Raw genomic sequence first — 25725 nt, 5'->3', positions numbered from 1 at the left:
GAGCAGTGTTCACCTGGTTAGATGTTAAGGTGTGTTTGTGTGCAAACCAGTCTGTCCCCGTGAAGTCACACCAGGGAGCATTAGCCAGCACCCTGGGTCCCTGAGTGTGTTAGTAAATGTTCATTTGGTTGGTTGGTTGATGTGTTCTGTGTGAACTTTTCATTCTGGAGCTGGATCACTTTGGGTGTGAGTATCCATATGGTAAAAAATTATGCAATTGCTAAAAAAATGGAATTGCAGAAGGTGTAATCCTGTCATAGAAATTTTAGACAAGAAGAATCAACCTTCAGGTAAAATCTCTTCCAGCATTTTTTTGTGTGTGCATAAGTGATAATTGTTCTTATTGAAGGAATTATCTGAAGCTGAAAACCAGTTTAAGAGAATGATCGAACATTATCCCAACGAGGGACTTGATTGCTTGGCCTACTGTGGAATTGGAAAAGTATACTTGAAAAAAAACAGGTTAGTAGAAACCACACTGCTTTACGCTCTAGGCGGGTAACTCATTCAAAGTCTAGTGTGATGAGGATGCGTTTTCTGGAATCATTTTGATACTTTCTCTGTCACACACTGTTCTGATTGTGTTTACTCTGAGGGTCAATGTCGGTATTAAACTAAGGGCGATCAATTCAGTTCCTAAGGCTTCCTAATTTTGAATCTAATAAGAAATTCAATAATAATTTGACACAAAGGATTTTATATTTTATCTTTTGATACATGTCATTTATAAATGGTGACTGGATTAATATAAATTAATGCTTTACAAGTCTGATCGTATAATTTTTTGGTGAAATTCCTATTTTCAAAAAAAACATGAATGAAGATGGTTTTAATATGAGGTACATATGTGTTCAAAGAAGACATCATGAGTTAGGAATAAAAATCTCTTCTCTGAATTTATATTAGAGTTGGAATGCTTACTCAAAGTTCAGTATGTAGCTGTTCCCTAAATGTTTCATGTCTTATCTCCCCAAATTGCTGTATGAACCTTAGGGGACAGGATTATGATTTGAGCTTAAAAAAAAAAATCTCCCTATTCCTGCCACTTGTACCCAGTGTGATGGTAGGTATGGTAGATTTATTTATAAAGAAATAATTGTTGAATGATTGGATAGCATTTATAATTTAATCATATTTGATTTTTCATCCTACTTTTTAGGGGAAATTTTATCAGACCATTGGTATTCTTGAGAACCCAATCTTAGAGTGTGCCTAGGACCTCCTTTATAGATTTTTAAAGATTAAAGAAAGGTCTTCTACTTCCCGAAGTTACTGTCTGGCCAGGTTAAACTGTATTACAAATTAGATAGACACAGGAGAAGTAAGGATTTAACAATCATCTGTATAGCAATAGCAAATGAATTTAACTTCAGAGTTTAAAATAAATTGTCTAGGACATACTGTTTAATGCAGTGGTCACATGCAGATATTTACAAGGTCTAGAAAAATAACGTAAATGTGTCAAGTCATTGGGATTGTGGTAAATGCAAAAAACATTTAAATTTTAATTTCAAAATAATATCGCATAAAGTTCAATGTCTAACGTGCTGTTTTTTGCTATTGTAATGTGCAGTTTGTGGTTTAAAGTCTTGCTATCTAGTTTATAGCTGTCTAGTGGATGGTGCTATAGCACCACAGGCAAAAATAAGTTATTAAAGTAGGAAATCATTTCAACATTGGAGAAAGCAGGAAAACTCTTTCTTCTCAAGTCTGAAGAGAAGAATAAGGACTTGGTTAACTTTATAATTCACTATTTTAGTATATTTTATTGAACGGCTGTGGGAATGTGTTGACTTTTTTTTAACCATAAATCAAATTAAAACATTTCATATTTATATTAATAGTTTAAAATTTTATATACATACTTATTCTGTTAAAATAATTCACTGCTTTATGGTTGGAGAAAGATGTCCAGAATACACGATCTCCTTAAAATTTTTTCAGCAGGGCAGTTTTTACTATAGATGACCTAATAGAATCAAGTTTAAAGAATCTACTTTAATTAGCTTAGTAAATGAAGCAAATGAAAGTGGAACAACCAAATTGTTCAGTTTTCTGTTTCAATTGTTAGAAACCTTAAATAAATTACAGCTTTAAAAGGACTAGTGTGGACCTACGGTAATAAAGCCAGTATCCAGGCAGGTTTGTATTTAATATATATTACTTTTAATAAACAGACAACAATACTGCCTTGGTATTTTAAAAAAATACATAGGTTACATTGAATGTTTCCATACAGTGATTTATCAAATGTACTCTTACATCTTTAATACCTTATTTCTTCATAATTATTACTAGATTTCTGGAAGCTCTTAATCACTTCGAGAAAGCAAGAACCTTGATTTGTCGTCTTCCTGGAGTGTTAACTTGGCCCACAAGTAATGTGGTTATTGAAGAGACGCAGCCAGGGAAAATAAAGGTAACTTTATTTCTGCAGAGAGCGTCTTGCTAACTCTGAGAGCCCATCTGTACTGGGTGGCGCAGGTATCAGAAGACAAGAGGTAGGAGCAGTCTGTCCTCAGCCCCCCACATGCATTTCCCCTTTAGGGAGAATCATCAGCATCCCTTAAATATTTTCTATGCGCCTGTCACCCACCATCCATATTATCTCATTACCCTTAATCCTACGTCAGCCCTACAAGATGACTACTATGGTTACTCCCATTTTACAGATGAGGAAGAGGAAGTTTAGAGAGGTTAAGTGATGAGCTCAAGGGTAAAGCGCAAGCAAATGGAGCTAGGATTTGAATGTAGGCCTTCCGGCTTCGAGGGTGTGTGGGTGAGCAGCATGCTTTATTGGTTGTCCCTAGAGAAAGGGGTAGCATTGTTGTTTCATCAGTTACTACAGTTATTGGGGTGGTACTTGAAGACTCAGAGAACAGACATTTTGTCTTATATCCAGAAGCATGGGCTGCTTTGCTAGTCTTGGAAAGACTAAATTATGTGTGAATTGACTGGGGTAGACCTTTGCTTGTGGTGTACCCTGGCATGTACTCAGAACTTGCTTTTGACTGAAGCTTATAAAAGCACAGTGGTCAGTTCTTACAACTCAATAATAAAAAGACAACTGATCTAATTGAAAAGTATCCAAAGGATCTGAGTAGACATATCTGCCAAGAAGTTACACACATAGCCTGTCAACATGTGAAAGGTGTTCAACGTTAGCTGTCAGAAATGCAAATGAAAGCCATAATGAGATCTCACTTTACACCCTGAGGGCAGTTATAATAAAAAAGGCAGACAGTAATAAGGGTTGACAAGGATGTGGGGAAGTCAGAACCCTCATATGCCAGTGGTGCTGGGCATGGAAAGTGGTGCCGCTGCTTTGAAAGACAGTCTGGTAGTTCCTCAGTGGGTTAAAGAATGAGAGCTCCGATGACCCAGCAGTTCCATGCCTGTATACGTAGACAGAAAGAAAACAAACGTGTTCTCACAAAAGCTTGTATACGAATGTACATAGCAGCATTATTCCTAATAGCCAAAAAGTGGAAACAGCGTTCAGTGTCCATCGGCTGGTGAATGGTTAAATGAAATGTGGTCTTTTCATACAACTGAGTATTATTGGTCATAAAAGGAATGAAGCACTGACAGGCAGTACAACGTGGAGGACCCTTGAGAACGTCGTGCTCAGTAAAAGAAGACAGTCACAAAGGCACGTAGCATGTGATTCCATTTACATGAAGTGTCCAGAACAGGCACATCTGCATATGGAGACAGAGAGTAGGTCGCTGGTCATAAAGTGGGGAGGCACTGCTGATGGGTGGGTGTGAGTTTTCTTGTTGAGATGAAAAGGTTCTAAATTTAGATAGTGGTGATGGTTGTACAACCTTGTGAATATACTAAAACTACTGAATATACACTATCAGTGTGTGAATTGTGTGGTTTGTGAATTATATCTCACCTGAAGCTGGTATAACAAAATAAAACAGAAAACAGGGATTGTTGGGTTTTCCTCTCTTTATACTTGATTGAGATGGAAACATAGGAACTACCGATAACAAGAGAAACACTGGCAGCATGGTCTGAGTCTTGGGAGCTTCAGTAGCGGTGGGATAATCCTGGGGAATAAGCAAGCACTGCAGTGGTGCTCGGGGAGGTAGATGAATGAGAGTGGTAGGGCCCCAGGGGAAGCGACATTGGGAAGGAGGAGAGCAATAGAGTCCTTAGGGTTATTCCACCAGGTTGGACTCCCTCTGCTTAACGGAAATGTTTAAGAACTACATAATGTAAAATGAGGTTTCATGACTATAACACAGGATAAGATTTTGATTCTGACTTTGAAATTCAGAAAATTTTTTCTTCCATCCTTTATTTCCCCCGTCATTCTCTCTTGACACGTCTCTGTATCAGCCTCCTTCTAGAAGGAAAAAGTTTAAAAGTGGTATGTAGTTTGTTCTTGGCTAAAAAACATGTAGTCATTCCTATGCTGAAAATATTTTGATGGTAAAGGTTATTGAAGTCATAAGCATTTTTACTAATTAGTGTTGTAGGAATATCATTTTTGTTTATTTTTGTTTTAGATGCTGTTAGAGAAATTTATTGAAGAATGCAGGTTCCCTCCAGTGCCAGATGCCATTTGTTGCTATCAGAAGTGCCATGGATATTCCAAAATCCAGATCTACATAACGGATCCAGACTTTAAGGTAAATGATGAATATAGAGGATGCCAATAAAATGTACACACATATTAAGAAAGGAAAACTGTATTACAATTGTAATACTCAATATATACTGATAACAAAAGATGAATACAAGTCATGTTTGAGTTCTGTGATTACAAGAGGTGCTCAAAGTGGTTCCCATCAGCGTCCAGACACTTCTGATGACGGCAAACTACTGCTTGAATACCGTTGACCAGCCCCCGTGTACACTGGGACACTAACTTGCACAGCTGTACCTTAGAATGAATTCCGAACAAATTCTGTGATTGGAGGCACCCAAGCTCTCTGGCTTGCCAGCAGCTTTATGTGCTGTTGTCCCCCTTTCCATGAACTTCTTTAGGTCTGCATCATCTCACATGGGAGCCCAGAGCCACTGAAATAGACACTGAGGGCAGGGTGGTAAATGACATGAGAAGGCCGGCCAGCTAATTCCATTCCCCGTTTCTAGCCACTGTGTCACATAACTGCCTTCTCATAGGAGCACAGGAAACAAAATGAGGTTGTTACCTTTGATTCGTTGCAATTCTCATCTCGTGTAAAATTTGGGCCCAAGAATCTAAAGGCCATGTGATCACTGGGTAAGTGCTCAGGGGCCTAAGTTTGAGACCAAGTTTGGCACTTAATTGAGTGCATGAGTTACTGGGCCTTAGTTTATTCAAGAAAATAATAGCTGCCCACTGTAGATCAGATGAAATAGTGTTTATAAAATATTTGACACATTGTAAAGGATAATGCAGCTCTCAGCTTGGGAAATGAATGTGTCAGTCAAGCTCTGTATCTCTGCACTAGGTATTCTGGGGTACAGAAGTATTGTCCCCCACACACAGAAATGTGGTATCTAGTTATTCTGCCAGGTGAATGTAAACAGCTCTCTCTTTACCTTAATATGCATTGAGAGAGAGAGAGACACGGCACCTTTAAAATGTGAACTAAAAACTTTTTTAACCCCCAGGGTTTTATACGAATCAGCTGTTGCCAGTACTGCAAAATAGAATTTCACATGAACTGTTGGAAGAAGTTAAAAACAACAACCTTTAATGATAAAATTGACAAGGTAAGGCTAATAAGATTGTCTGGATTTTTTAGTATGCTTATTGGAGTTTGAGTCCCGCCCCTAGCCCCGAGAATCTTAAGAGAATGTCTTAAATGAATATAAATTCCCTTCTGTGCATTCTAGATATAAGCAGAAAGTTTTCAATTAAAACTTTAATGATAAAGTAGAAAATCAGTTTGTTTTTATTTAATACAAGGATAAAGACTAACCATAAAGACCTTCAATAAATTGTTCAGCCATCTTTTACGTTGGGAATGTTGCGATCAAAACTAAACATTTTAATGTCTCATTTTAAAATACAGGTCTTAAATTATGCACTGACGATTTTAGTCAGTCAATGATCTGTTAATTAATTACTTTAAAGTTATGATGTAGAATTGGAGTCTCAATTTTTTTATTTTCTACCAAACTTTAGTGAGGTAATTTGTACTAAGGAATCAGCTTAAATTTTATACTGCCACGTCTCATTGGGGTTTCTCTTAATTAGCAAGGTAATGATGTTAATTATCATACGCTACGTATACTTTAAGAGAAGGCACAGTTTTAAAATCTTATTTGTATTCATAGAATTTGTTTATGATTTGTATAAGCTGTGGACTTAAAAACACAAAAAAGGAAAACCTTTTCGTACCCTGTATAGCTTCATGTAAACCCCTATCTGTTGGGGAGACAAAGTGGTTATGCTAGGTGTCTGTTAGCAGTAGAAATTACTCAAGTTTGGTAGAAATAAATCATCACATTTTGTACGTTTTCACATAGTTAACTAGTGATACCATGATAGGATCAAATAACTGTTGCCACTGGGTTACCTCTGCTATGTCTTTGTCTTACCTAATTGAGTTTCTCTGGTCGTACACTCTCCCTTAGTGGTCGGAACCATTCCCATGGATTGAAACACCCTCTGAAAATTAGCTTCACATACACTGAAGTAATGTACAACCCAAATATCTCATGCCTTGCAATAAGAAAGGTTCATCTTACTTCCATGACTTGTCCTGAAGTTCTGCAGCTGTTGGCCAGGGTTGGGTTGTAGCCACTGTAGTCTGTGTGGCTGTGTTCTTTCTATCCGAATCAAGGTTGCCTGGGACAGTGCTTGTGGCAGAGGGTCAAGCTTAGTGGCCAGTCCAGTCAGTGTTTCTGAAAGCTTTTGCTTGGACACACTGTATATCATGTCGGCTCTCCTTTCATTGACCAAAGCACGTCGTGTGGTCAGCCCTATAGGCGGTTGTGTTTTCCACCTATAGTGGCGGAGCCTCTGAAAGTTACGTGGAGCTTTCAGTGCCTCCCTGAAGGAGGTTTTGGACCATATTTTAACTGTTCCTGGTGGTTAAAATGATATACCTGTATAGGTTTGCCCGAGATATAGCACCTTTTTTTTTTTTTTTAATCAAATAGGATTTTCTACAAGGAATTTGTCTTACCCCCGACTGTGAAGGTATCATTTCTAAGATTATCATCTTCAGCAGTGGTGGTCAAGTTAAATGTGAAGTAAGTATCTAATTAAGGGAACGTCTTATTAAATTGATAACCGAAATGCTTACACCTTTTAAAACATTTAAATTGATGGTAGTTTTAGGATTTGGATCTTGTCGTTTCCAGGAAACAAACAGTTAATTTAAGGAAATAGTCGGAAGTGAGAATGCTTCTTTGCAATGAAAGATCCCACATTCTTTTTATTTCCTAAGAGGAGAAGGATGCTTTTTACATTTTAACTTTACTGTTACTCTTTTTGATGCCCTTGGTCTCTTAGTCCCCAGTAAATTTGGGTATTGCAGGGGTGAGGTGAGGTGGGGCGGGGGGGGGGGTCCTTCCTGAGGGAAGAGTGTCTTGTGGGATTACCTTTAACTTCATTATGTGGGAGTGGCAGGAGTGGGTTGTAATGATATTTGTACTTTCTTTGATTTCTGCTTACTCTGAATTTTGTAAAAAGTTTCTTGCTAAAGGGTGCTGCTCTCTCGTTCCTCTTTTCAGTAAATTGTTTTACTAAAGTTTTCTGGACTTTTGTCCTGGTCAGAACATCACTGTTCTCTACCAAATTGAACATTATGTGTGTTTCTGAAATGCTTGTTATTTTTGTTTTTGTGCTCTCTGTCACGGAAGTATGTGACAAATTTTGGATGTCTTTGTTTTATTTAAAGTTTGAACACAAGGTCATAAAAGAAAAGGTTCCTCCAAGACCTATTCTGAAACAGAAATGTTCTAGGTAAGTTTTTTGTAACAATCAGTAGCTTAATGATGTCTCTTAGAATATAATTCTATTACATGCAGGTTTCTAAATTACACTGTTTTTTAAATTGGCTGTACACACATATCCACGTAAGTGGTTTTTAAATGATTTTTATGGACTTTTATGGATTTTTATGGACTTGAAACTTAAAAGAGAACTAGCCTGGATGGTTAAATACTGAAAACTTGAATCAAAAGCATTATGTAGTGGTTACATTTATAAGTAAAATAATGGCATTTGATGCTGTGAAATGACATTTGATTAATAGATTTGGCAGTTAGACAAAAATTGAATACTTAGCTCTCAGTTGTTTAAACTTTTATTCCAGAAACATATTTTCTTTTTATCTCTCTTCAGAAAACATTTTGAACCAATGATTTATTTATCACTCTGAAATATTCGAATGTACTATCAGAATTATTCATTTCTTTGTATCTTGTTCAGATCAAATAGTTTCAGCCCTTTTTCCTTTATTTTTTGGTCCTGCCTCTTGTTTTCCATTCTAAGAAGTGGTGTTTTTTTCATTATTGGTGACCAAGAAAAAGCAGAAGAAAGATGGACAGAATTATTTGTTGAAGAGAGTTCATTGTAACCATATCAACCAAATTACCGTGTTGTGGGCCATTATTGGGATGTGACAGTAATATTTTACTGTAGGATCTTTTTTTGAAATGAGTGTTTACATGTATTATCTTGCAGAGTAAGTTCTATTATTCCTATTTACCCTAAGCACTGTATAGGTAAATAGGTGCTTATCAACATGAAAATGGCATCTGTACATACAGATAACACAGTTAACATCTGTATGTGCCATCCTTAATTAAAAGTCGCTCAGTTGTTGAGGTTCTTACTTTCGTGAAACAAATACCGTTAGTTTGACTAAACTGACCACACATGTTAGCAGTTTTTGATACTGAACAGAAGATACAGGTTAAGTTCTAACTGAAAAGGAAAACTTCTAACTTATTGCTTGGAGAATGGTTTCTGCAGTAGACAAAGGAAAAATAGTTTAGTTTATAGCAAAGGTGGATTGTCACTAATTATAAATGTTTATCAGCCTAGAGAAGCTAAGACTGAAAGAAGACAAAAAATTGAAGAGAAAGATCCAAAAAAAAGAAGCAAAAAGATTAGCACAAGAAAGAATGGAAGAAGACTTAAGGGAAAGTAATCCACCCAAAACTGAAGACCAGAAAGGTATGACGTCCAAGGCATGATAAAAATAATGTGCTCTTGCTTAAAACTGTAAATATAAATACCCGTCTTTATTGGGCCTTATGTTAATTGTCAGTGAATTGAAATTTAGATTTCAGTGAATACTGTGATTATATCACTGGTTTCTATTACTCTGGGATGGCGAGGGGCTTGTATAAAGAGCACCGATTTGGGGAGTGGTACCTGGGGGTTCAGAACACTGCTCTGATGCTAACCTGGGGCAGACTGTAAATTTCCTCATCTCTGAACGGAAGGTGGAAATAATGCCCAACCTGTGTATTGCATGTTTAGCAGCACTCTGTCAGCTCCTCCATGAGGATTTAAGTTCTAAAACAGTGAACTATAAATTAGCTACTAATGATCTGAAATAACGCTGAGTCTAGACGAAGAAGCCATTTATAAAAGGTAGCACAGAAATTGCCTAGTCCAGCCTTCTGTTTTATGCTCATCTTGTCATCCATCATTCCCTGATCAACATGGGAACATCTTGCTGGTAATTGTACTGTGTCTGGGGCCATGTTGGTTGGTATGTTTACTTTCCGTTTTGAGTTGAAATACGTTATTCTCATTTACTACTACAATGACTAGCTCTAAAATGAAATATTTCCTCTTGCTGTCTTGATGTTCCTTCTAGTATTCCATGAATGTTTCACAAATCAATCAAAACGGACTTTCCTACTGAAAAAGTTTTCAGTGAATGTGTTTTAACTTTGCATGTTTAAGAGGCTAACTTGTTAGGCTGTCCACTGGGGAGGTGTCTGGGTGGGAAGATGAACGTCTGAGATATTTTCCAGCTTGGAGTCAGTGAGTCCACAGCTCTGCAGCTGAGGCTCCAACGATAAGATAAAAAATATAACAATAATTGCCAAATATTAGTTCAATTTGTAACTGAATAAGTGATCCCTTCAGCTCCAAAAAAACCCCTTTGTATTCCTAATGACTAAACATGTTTGTTGAATATAACATTTAGATGGTTGATGAGTCTGGATTAGGATTGTTTTTAGAGGAACTAAATTTTTAAATGATACATGAGTGGTACAGAGTGAAGGAGATAAGGTACTTCCTTTTGATGTTTTAACATGAACTTTCATGTCTTTTCAAAGGCACTGTTAATATTTATTTTCCTAATTTAAAATTTCTTGAGTTGTTTGTTTAAAACAACATAAGAATCCATCAGAGTCATGTTTTCTATTATTATGTAACGTTACATTATTTCTGTCTGAGTTTATATCTTTGCAAATTCGTCCTATTTCTCACTGTATCTGACCACTGTTGTTTCTCCTTAGAAACGGTAGCCAGTGTTCAGAGCTGCCAGTTCCTGAACGACAGGATTCTGCAGTGCATACAGCAGTACGCCGACAAGATCAAGGCCGGGGTGCTGAACACGTCCAAGCTTCTCAAGGAATTGCTCTCTTGGAAGGTGTTAAGCACCGAAGACTACACAACCTGTTTTTCCAGCAGAAATTTTCTAAATGAAGCAGTGGACTACGTCATTCGTTACTTGATTCAAGAAAAGAATAGAGTGAAAACCAGGATATTTCTGCATGTTCTGAGTGAGCTTAAAGAAGTGGAACCGAAATTAGCCAGCTGGATCCAGGCACTTAATAGCTTTGGTACGTCATGGAATCTTAGAACTAGTTCAGTGGGAAGGGTAAATGTTGGGCCTCTGAACCCTTTTCATTTTCCTGTCTTCGTTTATGAGCTTTTGAAATGGAGGACTACAAATGTGTATGTTTAAAAATAACCATTTCCCTCACCCCACCCCACCCCCGCTGTCAATTTTTAGGTTATTTCATAGATAGGTTGCAGTATACTTTTTGTAAAAGTGTAAACACAAAGTTCAGTCAGTTGGAAGATGTAGCCCTATATTACGGCGAGCTGTTTGTAAGTGTGTAAACTGAATCCTAGGCACAGCCGTGGGTGCACACCACCTGGAGTCAGCTGTCTGTGCCCTCTGGGGTTGCATGCAGGGCAGTAGTCAGATTCCTTAATGGCAAATTTGAAGGAAGACTGGATGGAATTAATTACTTAGGATCACCTAAGGCAAATTTATATGGAGTAATCTATAACTAAGGATTAAGAGAAAATTACCCTGGGGTTGACCTGGCTGTGGTGAATCACAGGATTATAAAACTGTCACTCTCTCCTGATTGTCCTGATTTGGTTGAGGAAGACCCCCACCCCCACCCCCCCAGCAGGCTCTTTGCCTAGGGCCACGACGCAGGGGCTGCAAAAGGCAGCTCCAGATGGAGTTGTTGTCTGTCACTAGATAGTGATTTCTTTGCATACTGACCAGGGCCTTGTTTTTCTTGATGACTTGATGGCAACTGGCCTCACACAGTAGATGGTTCAGCTGAGAGCTGTTAGGTAAAAGGCTCACAGCAGAGCAGGGCTGGCAGAGGCCTGCACACCACACAGCGAGCCGCCAGGCCTCTGTGAGCCACCGGACCTGCCTGAGGTTCTAGAGACATGGAGTGGTTAGGGTTCTAGGGTTTCAGAGAAGATACTGAGACATTTCCGGCAGCAGAGACAAAGTAATTAAGGTGGCAGCAAGCTTTGCATAGGTCTCCGTGGGTTTCTGATCCCAGAAAATTACCCCTAAGTGATGATTGCCATGAGTGTCTGAACAGTCAGATGCGTAAATTATAAAGTTCCATGTAGCTGTAATCTGCTGTAGCAGATAGGCTCAGAAGAAGGAGGCTTTTGTGGCTGTGCTTACTTGGGCGGGAGGGCGTGCGCTGTCCATGCACGTGAGCCTGTGAGCCTGACAGCTCGTTGACAGGAAGGTGTATGTGTGCTCTGGATGCCACTCACGTTCATGCTGAAGATTAAAGGTGTCATTTTAATAAATGCATATGCGTCCTATTTAAAATCATGAAATGAGTTCAAGCCCTGGTGTAAAGCTCACATTTATTTATTAAAAGCACATAATTTCCAATTCCTGGAATTTTATTTCCCTCACAGAGTCTGTACAGGGGCGTCACATCACGTGCATCGTTAACATGAGAGGTCAGTTTATACACAGAGGGAGATGGGTAGAGGGTGGGGAGAGGGGAAGCTAACATTTCAGTACTAGATGTGATCTGCTGCCTTCCCCACACGGAGCTGTGACGCGAGCCTTAGATGGGGGTGTGAAGGTGGTAATTCTTGACGGGCGATTCCCTTAAACCTCACAGGAGTATTTTATGTGGTCCCTGGTTTTGGTGTTTAAAGATACTGATTTTTCATGTAACATGACTTCTGCATGCTGCTAACTCTTTCATCTGGAGGAAACAGCTGTCCAGGCTGATTTTGACTCAGCGATCTGCTTCATTTGCTGACTGAGACAATGGCCCATGTTCGAGGTGCCGGTGCTGTAGAAAAGGCCTGTGGGAGACAGCAGAGCTAACCTTTGCTTTTTGTGTTAGTGTAGGTAGCAGGGCTTCCCCATCCTTTCAGGAGCGGTGTAGGGTTGCAGCCACCCTTTTTCTGATTTGGACAAGGGGGAATAAAGGTGGGCATGGTGAGCGTCTTAACTTTTGTGGGGAGGGTAAGGAGCCATGAGGGTTGGGGCAGTACAGAACAGTGCCTGGAGGTGTTGGGGGAGGAGTTAGCCCATTGCCTATCTGAAGGGCATATGGGAAACTTTTGCACATTGTTGCTGTTTTACTATGGAGCATATGCAGAAAAGCTTGTAAAATCTTGTTTTTGCTAATTGGAATGAAAGTCATTATGAGTTAGTGAAAAGGTTATTGCTATATTTTTAAAGGAATTTATGCCTTACTTTCTTCTCCTAAGTCTGGTAAGAATAACTGTTAATAACATAAGCCTTTGGCCCACCTTATTCAACTAATAGGTAAGAATTGTAATTAGCATATCAATGTTAAGTGGTGCATAACAGTTTGAACAAGTTTGTTCTCAAGTATTTAAATGTTTTCACTGACAATGTAAGCTTTCAAAGATGTGAAACTTTCTGTAGTAACTGATTTCCCTTTTTCTGATTTCGGACTCTGTTTTTATTACAGGCTTAGATGCCACAGCGTCTTTCTTTTCTCGCTATGGAGCGTCTCTTAAAGAGCTTGATTTTAGCATCATGACTTTTCTCTGGAATGAGAAATACGGTCATAAACTAAACTCTATAGAAGGAAAGCAACTCGATTTCTTCTGTGAACCAACATCATTGAAGGAAGCCCGGTGTTTGATATGGCTGCTAGAAGAACACAGAGACAAGTTCCCAGCTTTGCATAATGCTTTAGATGAATTCTTTGATATAATGGGTATGTGGGCTGAGTTTCGGTTCATATTCTATCTAGTCGTGGGGGGGGGGAAATTAGTGAAGGACCTAGTTTGTTTAAATACTTAACAGAGAAAACAGTGAGAATTATTGTGGCACAACCGGCATATTTGGGATGGTTAGTGATTAAGAATAGTGATTTTTTTTTCCATGTCCTAAAACCTTTTTACTCTATTGAGCTAAGTGTTGGAGAGATACGATGGGGACGTTACACTGACTAGACCATTACTGTTCTCAGATATCTTGTCGGCGTCGTGGCAAAGATTGCATATTAAACTGACGGAATTTTTAAAGAAATAGTTTGATTTGTAGCAGTCAAGAAAACTGGACTGCAAAAGTAGGTGATTGCAGAACCCATGACAGATAGCACTGTTGCAGTGGGAAGAGCCTAGAACTGGGAGTCCGGGGAATTAGGTTGTGGCCCAGCTTCTTCCCTCATTCATGTCATTAAAAACCTTGTCTTACTACTGCTTCAAGGTCTGTGCAAGGTGTTAGCAAGGGATTCAGAAATGCTTATGCTAGTTCCCGCCCTCAAGAACCTAATGCTCTGCAAAAGGGAATAAGGTGAATAATGTGGAAGGAAGCCCAGTTATAAGAGGACAGAAAAGGGGGTGCAGATGGAGGATTGAGCACCTGTGTTCTCCCTGAGGGAGAGGAGAGCCTGCTGCAGGGGTGGGTTCCAAGCCTGGGCTCTGAACATGGAGGTGGAGTTGGACAGGGTAACATCCGGGCTCAGAGAGGATGGAGCGGACTTGGGTAAGGGCCTGGAGTCCAGTCTGGCAGAATGGGAAAACTAGTAGTTAATTCCTCATCTTCTCTTGGCCCTTAGTTTCTTCATCATTAAAATGAAAGCATTTGGAGCCAATGATCTGTGTGGTCCCATTTGCTTCATTCTAATTTAGGTTCTAAATTCAAATTTCTTATCTTTGGTACCATATGTGTTTGGTACCATACTTACGATAATGCCGCAGCCCCTCCTCGCCCCCTCTTCCTCAGCATCAGAAGTCTCTTATATATGGTTAGGAGTTAGGCTTACATTTCCTGCTGTATGTTAAAAGATCTGGCCCTTTACAAACGTGTCACATGTCACAAAGTTCAAATGCAGTGTTAGGAACTAAAATGCTTGCCCTCAAATGTAGGGGACTTTGTTTTTCCGGGACACTACTTCATGGCTAGAGGTGACAGCCTACTTGCTAGCCTGAATTTATTGGCAGCAGTTTGCTTCTGCTGGTAATAAAATGCTGTCCTGGGACTGACTTACAAAACCATGTTTGGCTCCCAACAAGATGACTAGAAAGAACACAGTTCCCTCTCAGTGCGCATTTTTCCTGGTTCTTGTGTTCTCTGCCTGAAATGCACAGTCCATCCAGCTGGGACTGTTCCTGTCTAGTTTGTCAGCTGTCCAAATCAGCTTTGTTGTTGGTCTGTTCTTCCTGTCCGTTCCACTTCCCAGGCCAGGACCTGAGTCACCTTCCGTGATTAGACTATGACGATAGGCTCCACCCTGGTCTCCAGGCCTCTAGACTCGCCCCCTCCAAACGTTCCTCTTTTGCTGCCGCCAATGCTGTCTGATCCTGTAACTGTTGTGTTTGGGAAGCTCTTGCTTAGTTTGCCTACAGATTAAATTCACCTCATATATCTGGCTCCATTGTCACCCTCTCCATCTGCCCTCGCAGTAAACACCCCACTTCTTGCTGTGCCCAAACTTGCCTTGTGCTTTCCTGCCTCCTGCCCGTACCGTTCGTTCCTCCAGCCACGTCTCACCCCTTGGCTTGTTCATTTCAAGCCCCGTCCTCCCAGAACCCATCCTCATCCCTGCTTGGGCCTCTCCCCTGAAGACTGTTATTTCATCAGCTTCCTTTCTGCTGTACTTACTGTAGCACTTAGCTCACTGGGTCACAGCTGTTGTCCTGTTTCATTTTTCCGAACACGGGCATATGGATGGTAGGGACTGTTGTACGCATCTCTACTCCCAGCACAGAGGTTGGCATCCGGAAGGGCCAGATGATGCTGAAATGGACTGAAACGTTGTGGTTCTTGGTAGTTGGTCTCCCATTTGGTTAGTTAGCCTTTTGGCCCTTGGTTACTAACCTAGATTTGTGTCGAAGCCGAGTCAGGCATGAAACATGGCCATGTTCATGGTGCCTGGGGTGGTTTTCCTTAAGGCTTTAGTGGATTGGATGGCAATGTAAATGTTTCGTTTCCTCACCAAACCATGTGCATCTTCCTACAGACAGCCGCTGCACTGTACTGAGGAAACAAGACAGTGGAGATGTGCCAGTAAGTGACTTGATCGCTTGAAATGTTATGTTCTCATTTGTGTTAGCTGAAGGAAGAGAAGAAAGCCCGGGCCAGTCTTTAGTTACATCACAGCTGGTACTCCAGGACCAAGCTGGAGGACTTCCGGTAATGTGTATTGTTTCCTTGGAAAGTTAAGCCCAATCTTCCTCTTGTCAGTCAGCAAACGCGGGCTTACATTAGACAACGGCCATTGTGTTTCACAAAATAAATGTTAGTCTTGGAAATCGGAAAGGAGTTCTTGAGTTGTTTCCTGGCATAAAAATGAAGTTATCTGTAATGATGAAAATTTTAATGTTTTGCTCTGTAAGGAAAACAAAGGGGCTTCATTTTGAGTGGCTTCAAATTGAGTGTAAGTTAAAATAATTCCTTTATTATTTTAATTAGACTTGTCTTCCTTAGTAGGTTGGGGCAATTTTCAAACAGAAAGAAGATGTTTACTGATTTTTAGGATTAAGTCATCTGTACTTGAAATTCTGTCTTCATTCTGTCAGATATTACCTGGCTAACTATGGAGACACAGCTCACACGACCTCATGAGAAGTTAAATGCTTCTAAACTCACTGTTTGTGTCTGGCCAGGTGGAGAACGCCTAGTGTGCCTTAGTAAAAGGAAAATCATTAAAACACTGTTAGCATGTAACTGGAATTACTTTAAAAGTCTGACTAATTTCTTGAAATGACATAAACCTTGTTGAAAATGAGTTGAAAGTGTTGGAACAATATAATTTTAGTTATAACATTAGGCCTCATTAAACTTTTTCTCAATTTCTATTAGAAATCATAACACTAGGGCTGATACCCTATAATATTATTTTTATTAAACAGTTTATGTAATTCAAATTATGACTGGTGTATAAAAATCAGCATGGTCTCTTTATGGTAGCTTCATAATACTGTTACCTGAGTGTTCAATGGTGGTTTTTTTTCCCCCCCTTTATTAGTTTAATTCTACCAAGATAAAAAACAAAGGCAAGAAAAAGAAGCCAAAAGATTCAAAGGTATGGAGTATTTTCTATATTAATTCTTATCTAAAATAATTGAATATGTAAATTAGAATGAACCAATTCTTGGGATATTTTGAAGCATTTTGTAGAGAAGACTTTCTGTATTTCAATCTAAAGATATTTTGGCAATCTTGTACATTTTGAGGAAATTTAAGGTTCGTGTTGTATGTAAGTTACTCTTAAAAGAGACTTTTATCTTTATTGTCCTTTTTATTTTCTAAATATTTCTGAGTGAAAACATTGTCATAATGTACTAGGACTCTGTATGAAACGTCAGAGAGCAGGGGACCAAGGCGACTGGGGTCAGACCTGAGTTTATATCTTGCTCTACCAATTATTATTTTTATTGCTATTTTATTATCTTTGTGACCTTGGGCAAGTTATTTGACTTCCCTGTGCCCTGGGGTCATCATCTGTATAAGACATGATACCTATTATCGGTAACTAATAGAGTTATTACCCAAAATATTCCAAATAAAGGTGGTAAATACTAATCATTCTAACAAAATCTCAAAATTGATAAGCTCCCTTCCTCTTACCCAAGGCTCTGCTCCACGCCCATGAGATAACTAGGGCATTATTTTTAAGTCTTATGGCGGGTTGTTCATGGTTTTCAATTATTTGGGGGGTCAAGAAAGGGGTAGAGGTGGAGAAAGTGAACAAATATTAGGGGAGGATGAGAGCAGCTTGTAAGTTCCAATAAAACTTTTCTTTTTATCTTTGACTGTATGTCTTCAGTTTATCTAAAATGGAAGTTTAAACTAAGTGACATTTTAAGTTTTGGGGGGTGTTGGAAGCTACCCAAATGTTAATTTGGGCCTATTTTTAATTATGTGTTCCTATTCACAGGGAAATTTAGATAACTCTCCTTGGCAATTTGAATGTGCGTTTATATAAGCATTCATCATTTTTAATGGTAATTTCTGTCTTTTAAACCAGCCTATGTTAGTTGGGTCTGGAACACCTTCAGTAACAACTAATAATGAAATTATCACTTCAGGAGAAGACCATAAGTAAGTACAATTTAAAAATGTTTGCTTCCTTTGAACTCAGGTGTTTTAACTTAGTAAGTGGTATTACTTTAAACTTGTGTTTTATTTCCTTAACTTCTCTGTCTAAAGATATGCGTCTATTATGACAACCTGATGTAACCCATCTTGAACTTACAGCATGGTGTGTCAACGTTAAGAATTCTTACAAACTGCATTAAAATCACAGGGCTGATGCCATTCATTTGACTGTGAGAACCTACTATGGGCAAGATAGAAAATATTCTTTTAAAATGTTCAATGAAGAGAATGTCCTATTGATAATTACTATCATATTTGCTATAATAGGAGAGCAGAAGATGTTTTGGAAGTTATATATGATGTTATGGTTTAACCTTAGATGTTAGTGATTTTTGATAACATCTGGTTGTTGAAGCTGAGTTTTCAAGAAGCAAATAGTCATAAGAAGAAATAAAACTAGTGAGTTGCAGTGACCCTTTTATATCCTATTCCTTTATGGGCTAAAAACCCCCGTAAATGTTTGGTTTCTTTTATCCCCTGTCTTAAAGGAGTTGTAGTAACAGTTGTTTTACACAGTCATTTTCATGCATTCTTTAAATGGAGGAATTGTTTTAAGTTAAAATAATAATAGCCTGTACTTAGATCTAATACATATGTACCAAGCACTGTTGTAAGAGCTTGACATATTTAAACTCATTTAATCCACTCTTTCCCCCTAAGAGATAAGTATTATTACTATTATGTCCATTTCACAGATAAGGAAACTCAGGCAAGTTGTTGCTGAGTGCCTTTGTAGCTGAGTGCCGTGCCCAAGAACACAAGTCTTGTCGCAGAGCCAGAATTTAAATCCAGCAACCGGGGTTAAAGCCCACACTCAAACTACTACCTTTCTTTAGAGTACTAGAGTCTTACACCTTTATTTTTTAAGTCTTTTTATTACTTTTTACCAGTCTCAATCTCACTTTGATTTTAAAAAATTTTTAGCCATAGAATATTTATTGACATGGGAAAATGTTAACAATATACTTCTATATGAAATATCAAGATACAAAACAGTGTATACAGTTTAATACCATTTTTATAGAAAGAAAAATAACATATATACAAAATCATGCATAGTTAAAAATAGAAGGATTTGAATACCAAATGTTACTAATGATTATCTCAGGATAGTGGAATTAGAGGTGATTATACAGTTTTCCTAACCACTTGAAATTAATAGCAGTTGTAATAAAAATATGTTATTTTTCTTTTTAACAAGTTCGAGTTAATGCAACACTGATTTTTTTTTTCTTTTTGTTTAAACTAGGAGTTTTAAAAAAAATTGCACTTGGTGGCAAGAGTAAATAGTTAATTAAAAGCGCATACTCAGTAGTCAGGTACATGTATCTCTTGACTATAATTGTGGAAGGGTAACTTTTCTGCGTTAAATTCTCTGATAGTGTTTTTGTTTTGTTTTTTCATTGTAATGCCGAGTAATATGTTACTATCTTTACGTTTATTTCAATTTAAATATTCCAGGTCACCTAAAAGTTTAGCATTCACAAAATTGTTTGTTTTTTTTACCCACAGACGCAATTCCCCAAATCCCGCAGGCCCGTTTGTGGTGCCCGACCATCTTCGGCAAGATGTGGAAGAATTCGAAGCGCTCTATGAACAGCACAGTCATGAATATGTTGTCCGGAGTAAGAAGCTGTGGGACATTAACCCCAAACAGAAATGCTCCAGTCTGTACGAGTAAGTAGTTCACGTTTCTACAGCCACTCTTCTACACCAAAGCTGCCAGTTAAAGATCTTAAGTTGTTGAATTTGTGTCCCTTCTGTTTATAAAAGGAATCGTTTATCAGCTCCCAAACTCTGGGGAAGAAAAGTCTTTTTACAGCTTTTGTCCAGTATTACACAAATAAAGTGAGAGTTTTTCATTATGAAATTTCAAATTCTCATGATTATTAGTGTCAGTTTGAGCTGCTAACGTAGATACTTTCTACTTCCAAAACTGTCCTGCTTTGTCCTGATTGGACTCAGAGAGTTTGCAGCTGTAATCTTTTTATCATGAATTCTGAGGGACACGTTTGACGAGGAGTGGTGTGATTGTCTGATGTCCTTATGTTGATGGACACAGCTGTTTGGCAGCTCATCAGTCTAGTAGCTTGGTGATCTCAGTATTACTTCTGCCGAGACAATAGTTGTTCCACTGGGACGACAGTATAGACATAGAACCCTGTATCTCTGTTTTGTGTGGAGACTTGACTTCCTGGCGTTGATCTAATAAAAGAGAAACAGTTTTTAAGTAACTTAGGGTGTGAGTTAACTTTCGGATTGAAAATATGAAGGTGAAATTAACACTTAAGGCAAGTCTGAGCTGGGCGCATAAAATAATGGAGCAAAGAGTTCAGGAAAGTCTAGAAAGCAGTTACCATTTTGAGCTTGGCATTGATAAGAGGTGTGTGATGCCTTCCTTAAGAAAAAGAAATAAGGGCTAAGATCTGCAATAGAACATTAATTAGAATGCTAACTGTCTCCTGGAAAACCTGTCACTCATCCATAATGGTCATTTCTTCTGTTTCCCTCAGTTACATCATTCCTATTCAGTCTGGTTATATGCTTTTGGGTTCTTCCTTATTTTTTCTTTAGAATTAAAGTCCCGAGAGAATCTTATTTTCAGAGAACTCCTTGATGACAACATAGAAACAACTATAAAAATACAGTAATATTTTAAAAAATATGCTAGACTTTGCTTTAAACACCCAAAACTAAAACTAAACTGTGCAATTGTCAGGAGCTTGCTTCTTAAAGAATGTATTACCATTATTAATGGGAAGAAATTCAGTAACTTAATGAGAAAAAATAGGCTGATTTGTTTGTATTTTGAGGTAAAATTTATATCTTAAAAGAGGACAAAGTCAAGAAGTTATAGAAAGTTAATACATTAAAACATTTTCTTTAAATTTTCAAAAGTAAACATGTGATGATTAGCTTAAGAATGATCTATCCCTTTTTTTTATCCCCCTTTGTTTTTTCCTGAAAAACAAAAAGGATTGTTTTCTGAGGGGGAAACAAAGTTTTAGTTACCCTTTCTCAGATTTAATGTCAGTATAATATGTTTGTTGGGGAGGTGTTGAGATCAGCTGGATGTGAAATAGTGTTTGCTTTGGGAGAATTTTTTAGGAAATGTATGTTTTCAAATGAACATGCACAAGTACTTTTTTATAATAATTTATGTAAATACAAATTTTTCCCAAGTTATTTCTCTCAGTTATTGGAGGAACAAGGTCCCTTAGATATGAGTAACAAGATGTTCTCTGAAGAATATGAGTTCTTCCCAGAAGAAACTCGACAGATACTAGACAAAGCTGGAGGTTTGAAGTCTTTCCTCCTGGGGTGTCCTCGTTTTGTGGTGATTGACAACTGTATTGCATTGAAGAAGGTTGCGTTACGGCTCAAGAAGAAGAGAAAGAAGAAAAACATTAAGACAAAAGTAGAAGAAATGTCAAGAACAGGAGAGTATTTGCGAGCTAAACTCCCACTGAATCCAACCGCTAGAGAATTTAAACCAGATGTAAAGTCCAGACCAGTGTCCGACTTGTCTTCAGCACCAGCTTCTGAGGATAAGCCCAAACCTGTACCTACTGATTCTCCCAAACCAGCCTGTGAAGCTGAGGAACCGAAACTGGTACCCGAAAAGTCTCCCAGATCCGTTTCTGAAGATGAGACGCCCAAAGAGGCCTCTCTTGATTCCCCCAAACCAATCTGTGAGGATGCGAGTCACCTGCAAGTCTCCTCTCATTCTCCCAAACCAGTTCCTGGGGATGTGACACCAACCTATTGGACTCACGCCCATGTGGTCACAGGATACTGCACCTATCTTCCCTTCAGGGGATTTGACATTTCCCAGACACCACCAACATACATAAACGTGTTGCCGAGTCTGCCCCAGTACACCAACATCTACACGCCCCTGGCCAGCATCCCCTCTGAGTATCAGCTGCAGAGGTCCATACCAGTGGTGCCATCTTTTGTAGTTAGTGACAGACCAGCTAAAAGTGCTGTGTGTTTTGAGGGGCGTCATTTGAATGCTGAGCATGGCCCTGGTGACCAGATTGCCCCTGAAGCACAGACCCTTCAGGACCCTTTGGAGACCTCAGTCAAGTCACCTTGCAGCACGGATGGTGCCGATACAGCCCATGGTGAGTCGGGCGGGAATGATGGTCACTGTGGAAATGCTGCCAACAATGGGGAAGTAAATCCAGAAAGGCCTGACGAAGTAACAGATGTTCCACGTACACAAGTGGTTGCCATACAGGTAAGACTTCAACAGAACACAGTTGGCTTAATACTGGAGTTGAATTTTTCTTTTCATTTGTCATTGCCATTCTGTTGACTAAAATTCTTTAAAATGGTTGACTATAATGGTTTCTAAAGCTTTCACCTGAAACTGTTTTAAAAAGATGATCCCTAGGGCATGACAGATAATGTTGTCAGGAAGAATTTTGGGGCCTAGTATGTAATACAGTGGTACCTCGTTTTCGAATGTTTCCGTTGACGAACATTTCAGTTTACGAACACCGTAAATTTTATGGATCTATGGTATCATTAGATAGTAAAATTCATGCTAAATTTGCAGTTTTAGGGGTTGATTTTAAAGGTCTGGAACGGATTAATCCATTTTGCATTACTTCCTTGGGGAAACCGTGCCTCGGTTTTCAAACGTTTCAGAACTCGAACAGTCTTCCAGAATGGATTACGTTCGAAAACCGAGGTACCACTGTACCTTCTTCCATACCCAAGTTTTGCACCAGTTGAGGTTTAAGATAGACAAATTAGTAGATGGAGCCCAAGCATCACCTTAGTCATTTTTAAAGGCACAGTAGGAAGATGTGGCTGTTTCTATAGAGAGTGCATGTCCTAACGGCGAACCTTCAGCACACAGGCTTCCCCACCCAGTTACAGCAGTGCTGGACCATGAGGCCCCCCAGGTTGGGGTGCCTGCCCGGTAAGACTTATTGCATGGAGAGGGAGGGAAGATGCACAGGCAGCTCCAAAGAGAAAGGAAGAAGAGTGTCTGGGTTACAGATGCCCAGTTTCTCCTGCCAAAGAGCAGAAAGGGAGTTAAGAGACAATCAGTTGGAGAGAAACAAGGAGTGAATAAAAGTTCCTTCTGAGCAAGCAAGAGAATCAATTTAGGTTCCTTGGTAGTTAACTTTATAGGGCATGAATTCATTAAACTCTTATTGGATTATCCTCCTCATTAAGTTTTCTGTTTTCTAGAAAGCTTTGAAAAACATATGTTAAGAGTAATGAACCAGAATCATTTTCATTTTTTAGTAATTGTAAATGACAGTGCTTTCCTAATACATATGTTTGTAGAAAGCATGGAGCGTTATCTAAATTGTCCAAAACAACTTTGCAAAAATTGTAAGCATGTTTTTAAATGATACTACATAATGGATTTATATTACAGAGCAGTTGAGATAGACTGAATTTGAGTGTTTATTTTACCCCAAAGGTGTCTTGGAGTATAACACATCAAGAAGTCAATACGGAGCCGTATGAGCCTTTTGAGGCACAACAGGTGAGTCAGAATTGTACTCGACTGTTTAAAAGTTTAATTTTCATTAATTTAACTAGATAGGAATGACAGAACTACTTTGGAGCCAGCCACTTCTGTATAAAACGTTACCATGGAATAAGCTTTAGAACATAACCAAAAAATTACTGTCCTGTTTTTGTTGAAATTTAGGAAGGACGGGCAAAGGACAAGGTAAATTTTTTCCTAGCTTATTTATTTCACAGTATTGTTTAGCTGGTAGAATGAGCGTGTATTAATTTATGAATAAGAGCTTATTCACGTGAATGCTACAGAAAGTTTTACAAAGACCTTCACCATTTTAAGAATGATTCAATTAGGAAATCTATTCATATAATTTACTTTGTTAATAAATCTTAAGGGAAAAGTTATTTGATCAACTCCATAGTTGCTGAAAAGGTACTGGATAAAATTCAAACCACTTTCTTGACTAAAACTCATGATAAAATGGGAATGAATAGATGAATACTTCTCAGCACGCCAGTGTCTTTCTCTCTTACGGCAAAGCATCATCTCACCTACAGGTGAAACATCGTCTGTCGTAGTTACTGTTATCCTTTGGATATCAGCTGACAAAATGAGATAAGAGAAAGAAATAAGATTGTAAAAGAGGGAGGTATATGTGTTATTATTTACAGAAGCTAAGATTGTATACCTGGAAAACGACCACCTGAAAACCCAATACTATCAAAATGTAAGAGAATTCAGAAAGGTGATTGGATAGAGGACCTCTCCATATACAAACACCTGTTGCAAAATATACTAGAAAAAAACATTCCATTTTCAGTAGAAACAAAAAGATAAAATGCTTAAAACTATGAAAGAAGACTTTAAAATGCTACTGAGAAACACACAGAAGACTGAAAGAAATGAAAAGGTGTTGAATAGGGAGACCTTTTGAATAGTAAGGAGATTGGGTCTCCCTAGAGGTTTTAATTTAACACAATCCCAGTACAAACATGAGCAGCATGTCTTAGGCACATGTTGCTGCATTACAAATTGCCTTAAAACCTAATGGCTTAAAACAACAGTAAACATTTACTATCTCACAGCTTCTGAGTCAGAAGAAGAGCATTTTAGCTGGGTGGTTCTGGAGATCTCTTACGAGGAACAGTCCAGGTATTGACCATGGCTCAGTCATTGCAAGGATGGCCTGGGGCCGGAGGCTGTCCTTCCAAGATGGCTCACCCACTTGGCTGGCGACTCGGTGCTGGCTGTGTGCAGGAGGCTTCAGTGCCTTGCCTGTGGACCTCCACATGGGGCTGCTCAGTGTCCTCATGGACTGGCTGTCTCCAGAGTGGCTGACCCAGGGCAGAAGGTGCAATGGCTTTCATGATCTACTTCAGGAAGTCACACTCTTACCACTTCTCCTGTGTTCTCTTGGCCACACAAACCTAACTTCCAACCCTGATACATAGTAGGAGAGGATTGTACGAGGGCCTGAATACCAAGAGGTAAGGGTCTTGGGGGCCGCTTGGATGACTGGCTACTGCACAGAACTTACTTGAAACTGGACAAATTGATTCTAAACTTCATATGAAAAAATAACCATCAAGAATGCCCATGAAGGGGCAGCCGGATGGCTCAGTTGGTTAAAGTGCGAGCTCTCAACAACAAGGTTGCCGGTTCAATTCCTGCATGGGATGGTGGGCTGCGCCCCCTGCAACTAAGATTGAAAACGACGGCTGGACTTAGAGCTGAGCTGCTCCCTCCACAACCAGATTGAAGGACAATGACTTGGACCTGATGGACCCTGGAGAAACACACTGTTCCCCAATATCCCCCAATAAAATCTTTAAAAAAAAATGCCCATGAAAAAAACTGTAAGTGAACTGTACAACTAAATATTAAAACATAAGTATTAAGAGATAGGCTATTAAAATAAGAATCCAGTAGAACAGAAGATTATAGAAATTTAAAATATAATATAAATGGTAACTATTGGTGAGCAAAAAATAGATTTTTAAATCTATTAGGAGAAATAGGTTGCCCTCTAGCAAAAATTAATTTGGATTCCCACCTCATTTTCCTACCAAAATAAATTTCAGGTGGAAAATGGACTGATAAAAATACCTAGAAAACAGGAAGTTTTTTCATGAGCTTAATAAACAGCATGACAAAACGTCTGTACATACACAAAAGTATGTATGTATGTGTATGCATACACACAAACAAACACACAATACAATATTCATGACATCAAAACACAACAAACTAGGAAAATTATTTGCAGCATAGGACAGATAGAGAACTAATTTCCTTAACATATTGCTTAACATATAATGTTGCTGTAAATCAGTAAGGAAAGATTAATAGCCTGACACAAAAATGGGGATCGATGTGAATCGATAATCCACAATAAAAGAAATAAAGACGATTTTTAAACATATGAAAAGA

General features: G+C 38.7%; 1 protein-coding gene across 2 annotated transcripts in view; it reads left to right on the top strand.

Annotated features, from left to right (window-relative positions):
• The window catches only part of TTC3 (tetratricopeptide repeat domain 3), a 106258-nt gene that overhangs the window by 51819 nt on the left and 28714 nt on the right, over positions 1-25725 (top strand). For both annotated transcript variants that reach the window (XM_019730308.3, XM_019730305.3), the window contains exons 20-34: positions 350-462; positions 2299-2419; positions 4521-4643; positions 5614-5715; positions 7111-7203; positions 7854-7918; positions 9000-9136; positions 10441-10767; positions 13159-13410; positions 15661-15707; positions 16669-16725; positions 17671-17744; positions 19314-19478; positions 20985-22044; positions 23248-23313. In XM_019730308.3, coding sequence (XP_019585867.3) covers positions 350-462; positions 2299-2419; positions 4521-4643; positions 5614-5715; positions 7111-7203; positions 7854-7918; positions 9000-9136; positions 10441-10767; positions 13159-13410; positions 15661-15707; positions 16669-16725; positions 17671-17744; positions 19314-19478; positions 20985-22044; positions 23248-23313 — 2802 coding nt within the window. The remainder of the gene's footprint in view (positions 1-349; positions 463-2298; positions 2420-4520; positions 4644-5613; positions 5716-7110; positions 7204-7853; positions 7919-8999; positions 9137-10440; positions 10768-13158; positions 13411-15660; positions 15708-16668; positions 16726-17670; positions 17745-19313; positions 19479-20984; positions 22045-23247; positions 23314-25725) is intronic.

This window comes from Rhinolophus sinicus, chromosome 17 (genome assembly GCF_057876585.1).
Source record: "Rhinolophus sinicus isolate RSI-liver-muscle chromosome 17, RSI-T2T, whole genome shotgun sequence".
In the NCBI taxonomy this organism is placed as follows: Eukaryota; Metazoa; Chordata; class Mammalia; order Chiroptera; family Rhinolophidae; genus Rhinolophus; species Rhinolophus sinicus.
The sequence above is the reverse complement of the archived record's forward strand: the minus strand, read 5'-3'. Positions and strand labels throughout refer to the sequence as shown.